The sequence below is a fragment of the Nuphar pumila genome, chromosome 5 (assembly GCF_984573655.1).
Source record: "Nuphar pumila chromosome 5, dmNupPumi1.hap1.1, whole genome shotgun sequence".
Taxonomy (NCBI): domain Eukaryota; kingdom Viridiplantae; phylum Streptophyta; class Magnoliopsida; order Nymphaeales; family Nymphaeaceae; genus Nuphar; species Nuphar pumila.
The window spans coordinates 47,661,963-47,680,609 of NC_143253.1; the positions used below are offsets into that span (position 1 = coordinate 47,661,963).

Here is an 18,647-nt window from a genome sequence, read left to right on the forward strand (position 1 = left end):
ATATGTCCAAACCACCGTCAACATATCTCTCTCATCTTATTTTCAATGGGTGCAACGCCTACCTTCTTACGTATCTCCTCGTTCTGAATCTTATCTTTTATTGTATTTCCACATATCCATCTAAGCATACGCATCTCAGCTACACTCATTTTTTGAATATGATGTCTCTTGGCAGCCCAACATTCTGTACCATATAGTAAAGTGGGCCTAATAGTCATCCTATAAAACTTTCCCTTCAACCGCAATGGCATTCTACGATCGCACAACACTCCAGTTGCACTTTTCCATTTCATCCACCCAACCTTTATCCTATGATTTACATCTCCGTCAATTTCTCCATACTTTTGAATGATAGATCCCAAATATTTGAAACAATCATCCATTGGTATTTCTTGCTCACCAAGCTTCACTACACTCCCATCACTACTATGTTGCTTACTAAACCGACATTCCATATATTCTATCTTACTCTTACTCAACTTAAAACCTCCTGCTTCCAATGTCTGTCTCCATAATTCTAACTTAGCATTAACCCCAGCTCTAGACTCATCAATCAAAACAATATCATCAGCAAACAACATACACCACGACACATTTTCTTGAATTGATCTCGTAAGCTCATCCATCACTATAGCAAATAGGAAAGGGCTTAATGCAGATCCTTGATGTAACCCAACCGTTATAGGAAAATTGGTTGTCACCCCTCCACAAGTGCGGACATTGGTTACTACTCTTTCGTACATATCTTTAATTATACTAATGTACTTGAGAGAAACACCTTTCTTCATCATTGTCCACCAGAGAACATCCATAGGTACTTTATCGTATGCCTTCTTCAAATCAATAAAAACCATATGCAAATCTTTGTTTCTCTCTCTATATCTCTCAAAAAGCATTCTTGGGTGATTCCAAAAAATCCATATAGTAGAGTCATCCTTCTATATGGCCTTTCTCAACCAGCTTCCCTAACTGGCGATTCTGTACCCAACAACCATGAGAAGAGAAGAAGATGTTACACCCATAATCAGATATTTGAGAGACAGATAAAAGGTATAGATTTAATTTGATAATATATCTAATTTCACTAGAGTCAAGTAGCTAAGGAAAGTTATCGAGATCGGAGAAGAATGAAACAGCTACTCCGATTGAGGCTTCAGTTGAGGAAGATGTTCCTTTGAGACGAGGTTAAAGAATTTTGATTAGTTGTGCCATAGACATGGGTACATCTCAATTGGCTTGATCTTTTGATTCTTGTGATGAACCGACAGATACAACTTTCTTTACTTCTCTTTAATTTAAGACATTGAGGCTTATAGTATCCTGGTTCATGACAATGGTGACAAATAACTTTGCTTTTATCATAATCATTACTTTGTCTACAGAAATGAGGCGGCCTATAAAGCTCAATATCTTCGGGACAATGTCACTTTGGATCAAGAAGAGCCAACTCTTCCTAAACTATGGACAACTCATTATAATATTCTCTAATACTTTTGTCCCTTTGGATTATATTTCGAACCTTATCTTGCAAATTGCACACATGTGCAATGTCTTTAAGGAAATACATATTTTTAAGATACTCCAAAGCCTTATTGGCATGCTCTAATTTGGCAAGACTAGAGCATTTCGTGATGTCTACGCTATTAATTAGCCAAGACATGATCTTGGCATGCCCCATCCTCTATTCTTTCCACTTTTTCTCATGGGTGACTAATGACTTACTTTCTCTTCTTTTGTAAGAGTTGTGAGAATTAGTTTTGGTTTCGAATCGAAACCATCTACTATCCCCCACAACCATTTTTCCCAAATGTGATGCTTCGTAATTGAAGCCCATAACACATAATTGGTATCATTTAGTTTTACGGGCATGATAGTGACTTTATCATTGTCATCCATTCTTACACGGGTGAAGAAGAAAGAGAGGATGAGAAAAAAAAAGAAAGAAAATATGAGAAAAAGAGGAGAGCAAGAGCATAATCATGATCTTTTAGTAGTCAACAATCCTTCAAACGACTTCTTTCTTCAACTATGATGGCACAAAAGCACTTAAATCACGAACAAGGAAATAAATCAACTTTTGCTAGAATGGCACAGAAAACGAGGTGGCAACTATCCAAGATCTAGAAGCTTCCAAGCTTTGATACCATGTAAGGAAACAAGGATTTTCCACGAAAGCACGAATGCTTGTAATAGGTGTCTATTAAAGACACTTCAATCATAACCCACAAAGGGTATAAATGAGAGAACCCAAAAAGGGAAAATAATAAACTTTATTTCATTCACATGAAATGCTTAAAAAGCATTGTTACGAGAGAGGAGTCACCCCTATTTATACACAATGAGAGAGGGAGAGAGAGGAGCTTTTAGAGAGCTCTAGAGAGTAGCTCCAACGGCTCTAATTGTAGACGTTGGACTAGCTCCAACGGCTATCAAGACTAATCAATTTTCTAGTTCAATATGAATTAGACAAAAATTAAAATACAAAAATAAATAAATATATTATATTATATATAATTATATTTATGTGTACACTTTTTAACAGACACAGCTAAAGCTAGAATCAATAGTAATCCTCAAGGAATAGTCTGTCCTGACTTTAGAGATAACTCCAATAATTCCATCAAAACCAGAATCCGGATTTGTGTCACAAGGTCCCACAGCTTTCATCTTGGTCCAGGTAAGAGGCAGATGAGCCCAATGGGCATCTTTATACACCACAATTTTTCTGTGAAAGGCTTGTAACTGTGTTTAAATTATTATTCACATAAAGTGAGGATATCATTGAGTCTGAAACTCCATAATGTTTCACAGGTTGTGAAATAGGTTTAGAAAACCATAAAATTAAATAATGCAGACCAAACATGCAAGATAAGACATCATGAACAAGCATGGTATATGAAGTCTTAAGTATTAACTACCTTAGAAATTTTCCACTAAGGACAAGGTATTTACTTCACATGCAAGCAATGAGGGTCAAATAGAATAGCTGGACTAGCAGAGTCATGCTATGTCAACCAAGGGTCCTTGGGTGTGCGCCACCCACCCCACCTCAAAAAGCACACAGACTTATTATATAAAAAAGTCCTTCAGAAGAACTCGGATGCCAGAAATGAACACTAGATAGAAATTGCAGATAAGGTACATCAGATTTATTATATCAAAAATATTTCTGAAGAACTCTGAATGAATCAACTGTTCTGATCTGCCAGTGTGTAAAATGGAGATGTGCAACTGGGAAATACCGGACAAGAAGTCTTCGGCCCATTAACAGCAGGAGTGGGAGCAAGCCTAAGAACAGGTTTTGTTGGTTCAAAAGATATGGGAGCTTTGTTTGTGAACGGCAGTTGCCTTGATGCATCACTTCGTATTGACTGCAACCTCCTCAGTTCATCCATGTTAGCAGGTGGTGAGATTCCTCTTGACATCATTAAATTTCTCTCTGGTGATTTATGCCTTAACTCATTTATATTCCAGCTAGAGTAGGATCTTCTGAGTGAATCCATCCGGAGCAAGTTATCTGAACTTCTTGTAGGAGGGATTCTTCCTGCAAACCCTGCTGCCCTGGGATCTGGCATTCGGGATTTTACATCTATTGTAGATGAAGAATGAGCTGTTCTTGAGAGCTTTTCACGGAGATCAGCATTTATTCTTTCTCTGCCACCATCAGTCGTTCTTCTTTGAGATGAGCTTTTGCGGATGAGCTTCATGCGTAGATCTTCGCGTCCATATTGAGCATCTTCAAGAATTCAAGCATCAATTTCACGACAAACATTATCAGCCAATTAATCGTAAATGATTTAAATTCTAAATAATTGATACTGGAATGCATTGAACCTCATAGCTCTATCATCATCACCTGAATTCCACCTATAGTCATCCAATCTCTGACTGCACAGATAATGGAAGCAGTTAGCGGTTGGATAATTTTGCTTAGAAAAGTTCTACATATTAGGAAGGGGGGGGATTTTGAACAGCCAACAGAAACACAATAATTGAATAGTTTAGTTATTGAACCGTAGACTTTACCTATCAACATGTATAGCTTTCCAATGTAAAGCAGCAAGCTAAAAGAGCATCACGCATTCAAAGTCCATGCAGGTGAAAATATCAACTAATTTTGAACAATCTACAAAAACACACTCAATGTTTCGGGTATTACAAAGCCTGACCTAACATTTGAAAATTAAACTCACCTAAGTTACGAAATATGATATCAAACAACCACCTAGTGCACTTCCGTTAGGTTAACCCTAGTGAAACTATAGTTAATAACAATAAGGCATTTCAGCCCTTTATGCTTTTAATTCTATTTCCTTTTACTATCGTTCTGCGAGGCTCCCTTCTTCTCCAAGTGAGAAATCTTTCTCCATGAGATGGTGCTGAAGACATAGTAGATGGCACCGATGGAGGAGAAAGGCAGAGACGACGATGATGGAGTGGTGTTCGTGGAGAAGGTGAGGATGTCAATGATGGAGAAGATGGAGGCCGGGAGCTGGCTGCTGGCTGCTGGCCGCAGAGGCAGATACAGAGATAGAACCTACTGAGTCAGATAGACTCATACAATATTTAGCAGATTGGTCTTGGGTTTGAACGCCGACTATTCCTCTGAGTTTGGCTATTACGTGGAAAAACTTGAAGCAATTATAGAGGAGAGATAATAAAATCACTCGCTCTGTAGATTGAGACATGATAAAATACATAAAAACTAATTTGTGGAATTTATCAACAAAAAAGAGGAGAAACAAGCAAAAAATAATCACTAGATCATGCTCACATTAGATTTGATAAATCTGTCTGAAGAAAAGTGGAGGGAAACAGGCACAATAGATGCTCTTTCAATTGATTGAAATGAAAATAAGAATTAAAAATAATTCACCAAATATATCAGAAAATTAGCACGCATGAAGATCAGAACACTCAACAGATGGCTTCAAAAAATAATATATACAATTCGTTGTCAAATTGGGAGAAGAGAAGAAAATGAGTCAGATACATCCTTCTATCCTCTGCTACTATTTTTCCTTTTCTGACAGAAAGGATGACATTTTTTGGGAAGATAATGGGAAAAAATCAAAATGATTGAGAGTTACTGTCAGTCACAACCTTGAACGACTAAAAACAGAGCACAAGAACATTAAAAGTCCTACCCCTTTTCTGCAACAATTCTGATCTACAAGCACAAAATTGAGAAGCAGTGTTTTTGACACATCAATCATCTAATAAAGAATTGTTCTTTAAAATCCATACTTCTGATCTTCAAAACCACCAAAAGGAAAGAAAAAAAAAACAAAAGATTTGATTTCTCAAGGAAGGGTAAGATCTCCTATCTGTGTATAACTGCACCAGATCTGTGAAAATCTAACGGTCTCAAGGCAAAAATGCCAACAACCCATGGCATTCAAATTATAGATCTAAATCTGCCAATATCTAACAACATTGACAACCAACTCATAATGTCCTAACATGAATTAAAACAAAGTTGAACAGAATCAGTAAAACACAGAAAATTGAATACAATGAAGGAAGAAGGAGAAGATCTGATCCATGATCATGGATAAATTTAGACTCCATACATTCACCACCTGATAGAAAGTCGAAAAAGTGAGTTTACATGAGCATTGATGGTTTTCGATCATCTGCCCTAAGACAGGCAGTTGTTTGACATCATATTTCTTAACTCAGGAGTCATATATGTAACTTCCTAAAATTTAGGCATGTCTTTACAAATAATTGAAAATTTAAGCACCCCCGCAAGGGCTCCTCTCATCTGGTAGAGGTGACTTGTGAATGTCACCAGGTTGACAGGACATCACGGGTGGCATCCCTTGCCTCAAGGTCGAAGCTGGGTGTACTTCCCCCGGTGGGCAGGGGGCACCTCAAGGGTTTTACCAACGGGAGGTCAGCCAATGTGCAGTCAGTGATGGGGTGTGTTTTTCCATTGGACTATCAAAAAAAAATGAAAAATTAAGCATGGTTTTGTATATTGATTATTAATAACTGTTGTTAACTATCTCCCCAAAAAAGTTCAATTGGCAAACAAACAGGTAATCCAAAAGATAAAGAACTAGAGTATATATACTATTATGAGGGGAATGATAGAGACATTGTTATCACACAAAAAAGACACAGGTGTAACATGTGTGCAAAAGGCATGTGCATACCTATCCATGCCTACATATGTAACATTTAGATATGTAGCAGAAAGCTATAATGGAAAACTTTCTCCACTTCATAAGTTCATGTTTTCATTTAAGAAATTTTGAACTTAAAGTCTATCCAGTCATTTGGAAGCAAGTGCCACAATTTACACTAGAATAATCATTAAAATAGTATGAAAAGAAAAGATCAACCAATTCATTGTCCAAACACAATAAAGAAACTGAAGTCTAAATATGACTTCTATTAGTTGTAAGGTTGTATACTACCGCTTGGGTATGGACTGGTTTCCATATAGAAATGGATTGTCAATGTTGCTCCCCAGTCTCTCTTGTATTGGTCTTTTAGTTCCAGCAACTGTCATGCGATCCAAATGGTTTCTATCTGAAGCTCCTGCTTGCTTTACTACCTGGAAAAAAGAAAATCCACGAATGAGTCAAATTAAACTTTTAATCACCAAAATATAGTAAATTTCCATGAACTAGAAGGACAAAGAAAAGAAACCACAAAGGTCATGCAAATGAGAAAAAACTCGGAGGAAAAAGACAAGTATTGTCGGTAAAGGTAGAAATAATAGTCTCCATTGACATACATACATGCACATGGATATACATTTGCTACTACCGATTGTACCTGCAATCGAGTTGGAATCTTATGATGCAACTTTTTCATTCAATCTAACCTCATAGGTGTGTTCAACATGCTCGATTTAGTAGGAATCAAACCTTGGATCATGTTTTTTTGATGAAAAAACATGCTTTTATGAGTCAGGAAAAAATTGATGCATTCATGTCCACTGATTCCTACATTGCTGGAAAAAACTGTATGCAGGTTGAATTCTAGCAAAACAAAAGTCGATTCCCACTAATAAAAACATATAGATCACATCTATGGTGTTAGCATAGTCATCTGTATCGTTAAAGGTAATTTCTCGGCGAGGGTATTTCTCGAAGATTTTCAAAAGTTGATAAATCTCGAGAAAATCTTGGGAGTTTAAAAAATTAAAAAATATATAAATAACAACAAAAAACATAAGAAAATAATAAGTTTTATATTATTTTTTCTTTCAAAACTATAAAAACATGTTTTTAAGGTTTTAAAATATAAAAGAAACAAAAAAATAGGAAATGCAAACTTTAAAAAAATAAAAAATATTATGATATTTTTTGTTTGTCGATATTTGAAAAATATCACGATATATTCAAAATATCGGCAATATCAGTGACAGTGGGTGTTAGATATGGGAAAGAAAACAAACAAACAAACAAAATGATGTTTGCTAAGTCGATTGTAAATACAATTGACTGTAGCAAACACTAATCCCATAGTTACAAATATATATGCATATATTAGTGTGTTAAAATGTATGCATTTACTCATTCATGTATGCTATTATATACATATATATTTTGATATATACATGTATATAGTTGTATATTAGCAAAACCTTAAGGGTATTTTTGTCTTTCTTATCATATGTACTTCTCACAGTCCATTAGAAACTTTTCACTTTTTCTAGTTTTACTTTTTTGACTTTTTGACCATGAACTGATGTCCACTTTATAGGACTGTTGGGATTCTCCCCAACGGTCACAAATGTGACCATTGGGGAGTTCCCAACAGCTCTATTGAGCTCCCCTTTGTTGTATAAATAAATTTGTTGTATAAATAAGGGACTTTGTCCCCTCTTATTTGTATGGCGCTTTAGAGCATTTTATCAATAAAATACATTATTTTTTATGTTCTTTTGTGCTCTATTGTGCTATTGTGCCTAGACACCTTGTGACTTTATGTATCTTGCCCGTTAGTGGCTTGTTATTGCGTGTTTAAGGATACCACTTGTGATCCCTCATTTCATTACATGGTATCATAGCCCATCGAGTTTTTTTTTATCTTGGAGGTCTTGCTTGTGGTGATTGAAGATCGTGACAAAGGTGTGTTGTCCTCTCTTCCTCTTTACCTATCTCTTTTTTGTCATGCAACATGAACGAAGAGTGGAGCTCTCTTTCAAACTCAATGGATCCAACTACTTGATGTGGGCTTTGGCTATGGAAAATCACCCTAGAGAAAAAAACTTTGGGGCTTTGTGATGGGAACTTCTCTTAAACCATCGTTAAAACTCACCAAGGTCGAAAAAGGTGCTGAGAAAGCTCTTGTTGGAGATGATCGTGTTAAAGCCATCAATGAACATCAAATAAAGGTAGATGATTGGAAAAGCAATCATGCAAAAATTTTGACATGGTTTATAAACAATGTTGACATAAAAATATGTAACATTGCTAAATTTAGAAGAGCTAATGAAACTTGGTTATTTCTTAAGGGTACGCATACCCAAAAGAATCTTGCTAGACAATATTTTTGTCAAGACAAGATTAGATTCACTAAGCAAGGAAATCTATCCGGGATTATTTTAGTATTTTGTCTCCACTTTAGAATGAATTCGCACTTCTTGAGCCTAATGGGTGGCTCCCAATAATGTTGAGATTAGAAGAGAGCAAATTGAGAAGGAGCACGTTTTTCAATTCCTTAATGGTCTAAGACTGAAATTTGAACAAGTGAGGTCTTCTCTCCTTCATAGAACCAAAGTTATGCCTCTTAAAGATGCTTCGGAACCGCGATGATAGAGCAGTGTGGGACAATGATACTTTTTGGAACGAGTACCCTGCAGGCATGGTGGAGGCCCGTCAGCAGAGAGCACCAGAGCGCCCCTCCACGTACGGGGTGAAGTTGGAGCTTCCAGAGTTCGCTGGTTGGTTCAATGCGAAGCAGTCCTTCGATTGGTCATATGTCGTCTAGTTCTTCTTCGACTACCACGAGGTCGTCGAGCACCGTCGTGTCTCCCTAGCCTCTACCTGATTGAGAGGCCTAGCACAGACATGGTGGGTTGAGCTGCAGAGGTCGAGGGAGCGACAGGGATTAGTGCACGTACAGACTTGGGAAGAGATGCAGCAGTTGATGTAGTCTAAGTTCGTGTCGTCAGATCACGCCGAGAGAGTCTACAAAGAGTACTTGACCCTGCGTCAAGGCACCAATACTGTGGCGGATTACACTGCTAAGTTTCATCGTCTTTCCCTACGAGTGCAGATCGAGGAGACCGCCCGCCAGCAAGTCACGAGGTATATTTTTGGTCTCCGTGCTGCTATTTCTGACGACTTCAGTTGTATCAAAGTCGAGTCATTGGATCAGGCAAGTGGTTATGTCATGAATGTAGAGGAGAAACTGAAAAGGAGGCAGGAACATAGGACGTCCCGTAGTGATCAGTCCAGTCACCCAAAGTTGAGTTTCCCAACCAGGGAAGCGAGCTCCCCTAGGAAAGAAGACTCAAAGTCCACCCGAGGAGTCGACCCTAGCAAACCCGATTAGTCTGGACCAGCATACCACACCAAATCCAGGGGTAAACCCAGTGAGTCCACCGTTCGTTGTTTTAGGTGTCAAGAGTTAGGTCATATTGCATCCAAGTGTCCCACCATGAGTAAGAACACCCATCTAGCAGAGGGCATTGTTGAGTCTGCGTCTGATAGTGAGAACAATGGTGAGTCGCTTGTTGAGGGGAATGACGAGGTAAAAGTCGTAGAGTTCGATGGCAGCATCAAAAATTTGTTAACCATCCGTCATGTGTTGACCACATCCCGAGAGTCGGCTCCCACAAAATGGTTGCGAAATAATATTTTTAGAACCCGGTGCAACTGTGAGGGGCGTGCGTGTGATGTTATCATTAATACCGGAGTGTGCGAGAATATGGTGTCTGAGAGTGTCGTGTCCACCTTGAACCTAAAAACGGAAAAATTGTCCCAACCTTATAAAATGGCATGGTTCAAGAAAGGCAATGAGGTGCCCATCACCCTGTGTTGTCTAGTTCGGTTCTCTATGGGGGAGCATTACCACGATGAAGTGTGGTGTGACATGGCGCCCATGAGTGCGTATCACATCCTATTGGGACGTCCTTGGTAGTTTGAATGTAAGACCATCCATGATGGCCGTAGGAATACGTACACATTTGTCTTTAAGGGTCATAGAATAGTTCTTCTTCCCACCAAGGAGGTCGGGTTGCCCCGGCTAGCGGGCCTATCTGACTGATCTTCCCTCCTTGGGCTGCCCGAAACTTTGCACCTTTCTCCTACATTTAATGTGTCTGATCTATATGCTTACTGTGGAGACAACAAGTCGTCAGAGCCGACTTCTTTCTCACCAGGGGAGAATGATGCAGGGCAAGATGGACCCAGACCATACCACAAGGCCCGTGACCCGGATCCAGATGAGGCTTTTAAAAGGCCCATCTAGGGTTGCGTGCAGGAGACAGACTTTTAAAGAATAGCCGCAACCTTTCTTTTTGCTCAGCATTGTTCTTTTTTTTCGAGTCGTTCTTTCATTTGCTTAATATTGTTCAGAGTTTTGTCTTTTAGTCTTCTTTAATATTCAGCATATGGTTCATTTGATATTTGATTACAAATAAAATCAGCCTCACCGTAGTGGGCATTGCTATGCCTTTTATTGTTTTGTGCACGACTGTGTGGGTCGTGTTTCTTTCCCAGCAGCCATCAAGAGCTCGTGAGGGCTGCATCATCAAAGAGTAGTGCCTTCATCGCCACCAGCAAGGATCGTCAAGGAACGAAGAAGCCGACACCCCCACTGCATCATATTTTTTCCTACTTAAAAAGAGAGATAGGGGTTGTTGCATCGATTGTAAGGTTATACCGGAAGAAAGTGTAGCTACACAACATAGTCTTAATTTTAGATCTTAGAATTAGAAAATGCCGCAAAAGGGATAGACATAGGATAGATCCTAGAATTAAGTGGTGGGCACTGAAAGGCGCTAAACAAGGAATGTTTGTAGAGCAGGTAGTTAAGGAAGTTGATTGATGTCTCGAGGAGGATTCAGAATCAATCTGGAATAAGATAACGGGTGGCAAGAGAAAGGTGGCTAAGAAGGTATTGGGTGAGACTAAAGGCAGTGCACCGCTAGGTAAGGATACATCATGGTGGAACAAGGATGTCACATTACCTATTAAGGTTAAAAGAGAGTGTTATAGAAATTTAAGTAAGAGTCGTGATAATGAGAATTTGGAGAAGTATATGATAGCAAAGAAGGAAGCTAAAAAAGTAATTCGAAACGCGAGGGATAAGGTATATAAGGAGGTTTATGACAAGTTGGATACCAAAGAGGGCGAGAAGGATATTTATAGGCTTGCAAAGATGAGAGATAGGAAATCGAGGGATCTGGTATGGTTAGATGTATCAAAGATGAAACGCAAAGGGTTTTAGCCAAAGATGAGGAGATTAAGGAGAGATGGAAAGATTATTTTGATAAGCTATTTAATGAAAGTCATGCTCAGGATCTTGGAGACTTCTCCATTCCTTTTCATGAGATGAATCGTGACTTCATGCGCAAAATTCAAAAGAAAGAAATTGCAGAGGCTTTGAAGAAAATGAAATCAAGAAGGGCAGTTGGCCCAGATGGTATACCTATCGAGGCTTGAAAATGCTTGGGTGAGAAAGGTTTAGAATGGTTGACAAATCTTTTTAACAAGATTTGGTGGACAAATAAGATGCCTAATGAGTGGAGGAAGAGTACTTTGGTGCCTCTATATAAGAATAACGGTGATATACAAGGTATAAAACTCATGAGTCATACTATGAAACTTTGGGAGAGGGTGATTGAGTATAGATTGAGGAAAGTTGTCATGATATCGGAGAATTAATTTGGTTTTATACCTGGAAGATCAACTATGAAAGTTATACATCTTCTTAGACAACTTATTGAGAGATATAGAGAGAGAGAGAAACAAAGATTTGCATATGGTTTTTATTGATTTGGAGAAGGCATACGATAAAGTAACTAGAGATGTTCTCTGGTGGACAGTGATGAAGAAAGGTGTTTCTCTCAAGTACATTAGTATAATTAAAGATATGTACAAAAGAGTAGTAACCAATGTCCGCACTTGTGGAGGGGTGACAACCAATTTTCCTATAACAGTTGGGTTACATCAAGGATCTGCATTAAGCCCTTTCCTATTTGCTATAGTGATGGATGAGCTTACGAGATCAATTCAAGAAAATGTGTCGTGGTGTATGTTGTTTGCTGATGATATTGTTTTGATTGATGAGTCTAGAGCTGGGGTTAATGCTAAGTTAGAATTATGGAGACAGACATTGGAAGCAAGAGGTTTTAAGTTGAGTAAGAGTAAGACAGAATATATGGAATGTCAGTTTAGTAAGCAACAAAGTAGTGATGGGAGTGTAGTGAAGCTTGGTGAACAAGAAATACCGATGGATGACTGTTTCAAATATTTGGGATCTATCATTCAAAAGTATGGAGAAATTGATGGAGATGTAAATTATAGGATAAAGGTTGGGTGGATGAAATGGAAAAGTGCAACTGGAGTGTTGTGCGATCGTAGAATGCCATTGCGGTTGAAGGGAAAGTTTTATAGGACGACAATTAGGCCCGCTTTACTATATGGTACGGAATGTTGGGCTGCCAAGAGACATCATATTCAAAAAATGAGTGTAGCTGAGATGCATATGCTTAGATGGATGTGTGGAAATACAATAAAAGATAAGATTCGAAACGAGGAGATACGTAAGAAGGTAGGCGTTGCATCCATTGAAAATAAGATGAGAGAGAATCGTTTACGATGGTTTGGACATATTCGGCGAAGGCCTAATGATGCTCCAGTTAGAAGGATAGAGAAATGGAAAAATATATTAGTTAAAAGAGGTCGGGGTAGGCCTAAGAAGACTTGGATGGAGATGATAGGAAAGGATATGAATGCTTTGAACCTCGCCGAGGACATGGCATTGGATAGAAATGATTGGAGGAGAGGGATTCATGTGGAAGACCCATAATGATTTTCTTTTTTGGTTCATATCGCCGACCCCAATTGTTTTGGGATGAAGGCGTAGTTGTTGTTGTTGTTGTTGTTGTTGTTGTTGTTGTTGTATGAACACAATTTAGGGGGGGTCCACACTGTCGGCCTAAGCAGAAACTTGGTAAATTGCATGGTGGATGATTCCTAATGAATGTTGGTATTTTCAGCACTGAGAATGTATAGATAATAGATTTTTAGGCTAGGATTTATATTTTTCCTATATACGTGCACATATATATATGGTTGTGTGCATACACGGATTTGTTGACTTTCATGGCCTTTAGTATATGTTAACACCACCATAAAATTATGCCCTTAAAGAATTTGAAAATTAACATGGTGATTACATGCATTAATTGTCACCTCCATATGAAGATAGACAAATGAAAGTGATAGGCTCCAGTGTTTTATGTTACCATGCAGCATCAGATTGGCCAAAGCAAGTATGGCGGCACTGACTGTCCAACAATTTCTGGCCAGTTCGATGCAGGGATGGTGCTGGTCAAAGAAGGTGTTCCATTTGGTAAAAGCTGAAGATAAAATCAATCCAAACCATGGTTGCCAGTTGAGGAAGCGGGAGCGGGAAGCGATACGGGAAGCGGGAGCAGGAAGCGAGGCACTTTCAAAATTTTAGGAAGCGGGGAAGCGTGGGACCACTTAGGAGCGATTCGGGAAGTGTCTCGGAAGCGACCTAGGAAGCGTCTCGGAAGCGACATAGGAAGCGTCTCGGAAGCGAGGGGGAAGCGAAAAAAAATACAAAATACACAAAAAATTGAAAAAAACAGGGGAAGCGAGGGGGAAGCGAGAGGGAAGCGTGGGGGAAGTGAGGGGGAAGCGCGCTTCCCATTAAAGGGAAGCGCGTCCCCCATTAAAGGGAAACGCGTCCCCCATTAAAGGGAAGCGCGCTTCCCAAAAAAGGGGGACGCGCTTCCCAAAAAAGGGGGACGCTTCCCCCCACGCTTCGGAAGCGCGACGTTCCGCGCTTCCGAAGCGCGCTTCGGGGAAGCGCGCTTCCCCTTTTAGCTAGGCGCTTCCGGTAACCCTGATCCAAACATTCATATTAAAAGCATCTTTCAGGAAACGACATCCTACAACGGTTTTGAATGCAGAAAAGTCAGATTTTTGTAAAGGGTGTATAAATATTCATGATGATGCAGTTTTCAGCATTATTTTAGCTGAAAACCATTAAAGTGTTTAGGCATTCCTGTACACTCAAGTGCCCAAAAAAATTGCCTTCTAAAACTACTCATTAACCTTCTAATAACAACAAGCAGCTCAATTCTTTTAAGCGGTAAAGAAGCATTGAAGGGTAAAACAATCATATATTTAGTTAATTAAGGACAACCAAGGGAAGAGTTCATGGACTACTCGAGAGAGGTTTGAGTTTGTTTATTTATTAAAAAAATTGAAATTGAACTCTTAAAGGAGTTCTGTTAAAAGTTCAATATGCTTTCTTAGAGCTTGATTAAGTTTAAGAAGTTGCCATAAGCAAGCACACACACAGTAGTTTTTTACTTTTTTTTAATGAACACTAACATGATGGTAGGATACTTCATCACTTTGCCTTCTGCAAAATAGGATATGGGTTCATTCACATCAATACTTTCTCTGATACAACTAACAAATATTCCTTTTATTGATAATTTCTTATGATATTAGCTGAGTCAAGACTGAGTTCAGCCAAGCTAAACTTAATCTTGACTCTGCAAGCATGAATAGACTTGAATAGAACTCGAGCTTAACATTAAAGTATCTAAGTTGTTTTCGGAATAAAGAAAAAAAAATATGGTGTCAGAAGTGAACTCAAATAGCCTAAGTTTGGATCAAGTTCAGCTAGTACACATCCCTATAATTAACCTTTTCCAACTGTGATGAAAGGTAACCTGGGGCACTTTTGAAGCAACAGAAATCGTAGGTTATTTGGCATTCTTCAAATTTGACAGGCACTTAAGGAATTTTCCAAGAGGGAAAATGCAAGTTTCTTGAAATCTAACACTAAATCCAATACAGACAAGTCTCACTGGTTAATGTGATTTTGAAACAATCTATGGACCGTAAATTGTGGTTAAAGAAGGACGTTTCCTTCAAATGTATGCCCAAAATATAACTTTTTTAGGATATTCACATGAATAACTACTTTGGGCTAGCCTTCTTGAAGAGTTATGCCAATATAATGGGCATTTCATCACTACATACTCTTGCGAAGAGTTATGTTAATATAGTAGCCATTTTATCAATAGACAAAATAGACAGTTAAGCAATTTATCAATGAGGAATAGAGAGAGCTATGAGCACTATAACTTTCTGTCACACTAATGTGAGGTGATAGCACATGAAAAATACCTTCAAAATCCAGAATATCAGTAATAACAAAGCATGTGTATTTTAACAAGAGAAACCCGCATGTACATAGATACAAGCGGGAGAAAGCAAGAGTAATTTATCTCCACTTTTTCAGGATGTGTTTCCCCAGCAGTCGGCCAGTAGCAGCAGAAAACGAACTACGGTGGATGGGTGGTTAAGGATAGATCATCCAAAAATGCATAAGCACATGTCATAGAAAAAGAGGCACCCTGGTCCTTCGATGGAATCAGAGGTTTCTCTTCATTCTTATAAATAGATGAACATTAAAAATAACATTGATTTGTCTTTGTCAATTACTTTCAAGGGAAGGAGATAGACAAATATATGCTCAAAAAAAAGGAAAGAACAATAAATAAATAATAGAAGTACCTGACCACTATGCCCCAGCGTGATTGTGACCCGGGGCCTAGACATTTTTCTCCAATGAACTCAACCAATGGTTCAATCGCTTACTCCACCTATGTAACCCTAGAGAAGATAAAAGAAAGATTGCAATGATTAGCATAGCAAAACTAATAAGATTTACTTAAAATCCTCAAAAACAGAAAAGCAGATATGACAATAGCAATGACAGCTGCCCTGCAAGAGAGGGGTAAGCAACTTGAAGTAGTTGAAAAGCAGTGGAAAAAAATTTTGAAGTGAATCTGAGGCAGGTTTCTCTTAATAAAAAGGGAATAAAATGTATGTTCAGTTAAAAGAATGTTTTCCCCAAACATTTTTCTTTGATGAATATCTCATTTTCCATTCGGAAGAAATAATATAATAGCCAGCACTATTTTACTTATTATGTACTCCTGACATTATTAAAATGTCTCAAGATGCCAATCAACCTTGCATATAGGCCCAACTAGTTATCGCATCGTGAAGATTTCACTGCCTAAAGAACACCTATGGCGTAGACATGTAAGAAGATGGGTATTGCATCTTTCAAAGTGGGAAATTGGATGTTTAACCAAGGATATTTATTAGTAAAAGGGTGTAGCACCAAGTTGCTGGGGATTAAAACAGAGACTTGGGATATATATGTACAAGCATGTTTTCTGGGCAACAACAACAATGATAAATCTTTAGATACAAGCTCTTAGACAAAAGCCTATCTATCTTACACTCAAGCCACTTTTCCTAGACAAGTCAAGTCTGCACTAAATCCAACAGCGAATTTGAAAAAATGCCATACAGCTAAATTGAGCATATTATCTCTTCAAGCAAGCATGCCTTTAAAAATCAAAAACTATCCGCATATGCCTCCTAAGTCCTAACCCCATAAACACCTCACAGAAAAAATCCTTGAGGTGAACCTGACTTGCAAATTGATATATACTCTTAGACAGGAGCCTAACCATATTACGCTCAGGCTTTTTTCCCCAGACACGTTAAAATTCCCTACTAAATCCAATAGGAAATTTTAAAAGTGCCTGTGTCATGCAGCTAAATGTATCATGTTACCTCACCAATCATGTATGCCACTAGAAAGTAAATATTCCCCAGATATGCCTCCTAGTAGACCACATTAGCATCGCCAAAATAATTCTTGAGGTGCCATAAAATTGCAAATGCCATTTCAAATTATACCCTTTTGATTCACATCAGATTCAAGATGTCTTATATCAATTTAGTTTGGTAACACATATTATTGCATGTATCCACCTAGAACAACAACATCAAGATGGATATGAGAGGTTGATCAGCTGAGCGAATCCTCTAGAATATGAAATTCACGGTGATACATATTCCTATTAAAAAGAAATATCTAATAATTCTTCGATACCTTTTCAGCCTTTTTTTGTGTGTTGAAAAGGTAGCCAGATAAACGGTTTGGACTAGGGCAACCACAGTTATTAGAAAATACCTCTTAAAACTACTGTAATCATTAAACATGGACAGAAGAGAAACAAACTGAAAAACCTTCGGGCTAGAAGCTTCCAATCATTGACAATGAGAACAGGGGGCTGCAACTCATCATCCATGAGCAGTAACTTAGACATGTAATTCCCTATTTTGATGATCCTTCTGGCCTTTAGAACACTAGTTGGTGAAGGATCTAAATCGAGAGACCAGAAGAAACCATATTCGGTAAGCCGTGTTCTGTAAGATTTCCCAATCTCATTTTCCTTGTTGTTAATCAACCATCCACCTCTATGAAACCATATCCTGTAAGGCTGGGTATTAAATTCTCAATTCTTAAAAATTTTGATAACGATCTATTCTAGATTGCCAAGATCCCCACATCCATTAGCTATATGCATCTAATGAGCTCACAAACTTCACCTCCACAATCACTCATATCAGGTGAGAGGTCCATATATGTGGAGGCTATGACACATGGGCTGACGCACTCGTGTCGACTCGGCAGGGTGCGGACGAGGGTACCGCCTGCGTACCAGGGGAGGTATGGGACGGGGAAACTTTTTTCTTTTTAGGCTTTTTAGGTCAAACGGCGGTACCTGGCCAGCGACAGAAGAAGAAGAAAGTGGAGGAGGAAGAGAGGGAGGAGGAGCAAGAAAAAGTAGAAAGAGGAGGAGGAGAAAGAGGAACAGAAGGAGAAGAAAGGGTCAGTGGTGAGAGAGAGAGGGGAGGAAGGGGGTTACCTGGCACGTCTTTTCTCCTCCTCCTCCTCCTCCTCCTCCTCCTCCTCCTCCTCTTCTTCTTCCACAGAGAAAAAATGGGGCGAAACCTTTCGGCCCCACCTCTCCCATTTTCTTATTTATATTAAATATACAGGTTTGGATTGAGTTAAAATCCAAACCCATATTTAAAGATATGGGTCTCGATTTTAGCTCCGTCCAAACCTTACATTTTTATATTCTGGCTTGGTTTTTGTCCAAACTCATTCATATATCTACAGAGTCACTAAAATAAGAGAACTAAAAATATGAACATTTCCAACACTTTTTTTTTCAAATTCAACCATGTGGATACGCTGGAATAGTGAATTTGCTAGGAATCAACCATTGGATAGTGTATTTTCGATGAAATTTTTTATTTTTGAATGTTTTAATATTTATGAAGATTATGAGCCATTGATTTTGAAGCCTTAAAAAAAATCTCATTTATACATCACAATTGGATGACTGGAGAGCGGGGTTCTTATAAAACCAAGCATGTAGATCACATCCTTAAGGTTAGATTAAAAAACAAAGAACAAAAATCCATGAAAATCATAGTTCATACATTAGTTCTAGTATTTTTACTACTCATTCTAGTGACTATTTATATAGGGAAATTGAAATAATGTAAACTAGCAAAATATGTAAATTG

General features: G+C 38.4%; 1 protein-coding gene across 2 annotated transcripts in view; it reads right to left on the bottom strand.

Moving 5' to 3' along the window:
- The window catches only part of LOC149837520 (uncharacterized), a 74,261-nt gene extending 56,179 nt beyond the window's left edge, over positions 1 to 18,082 (bottom strand). The window contains exons 1-5 of one of the 2 annotated variants that reach the window (XM_090006091.1): positions 17,978 to 18,082; positions 15,759 to 15,857; positions 6,426 to 6,565; positions 3,857 to 3,888; positions 3,243 to 3,715 (exon numbers count right to left, since the gene is read on the bottom strand). In XM_090006091.1, the coding sequence (XP_089862217.1) occupies positions 3,243 to 3,715; positions 3,857 to 3,888; positions 6,426 to 6,565; positions 15,759 to 15,803 (690 nt within the window). In that variant the 5' untranslated portion in view covers positions 15,804 to 15,857; positions 17,978 to 18,082. Of the gene's footprint in view, positions 1 to 3,242; positions 3,737 to 3,856; positions 3,889 to 6,425; positions 6,566 to 15,758; positions 15,858 to 17,977 lie in introns of both variants that reach the window. The other variant, XM_090006090.1, reaches the window with a different exon arrangement.
- Between the last annotated feature and the right edge of the window lie 565 nt (positions 18,083 to 18,647).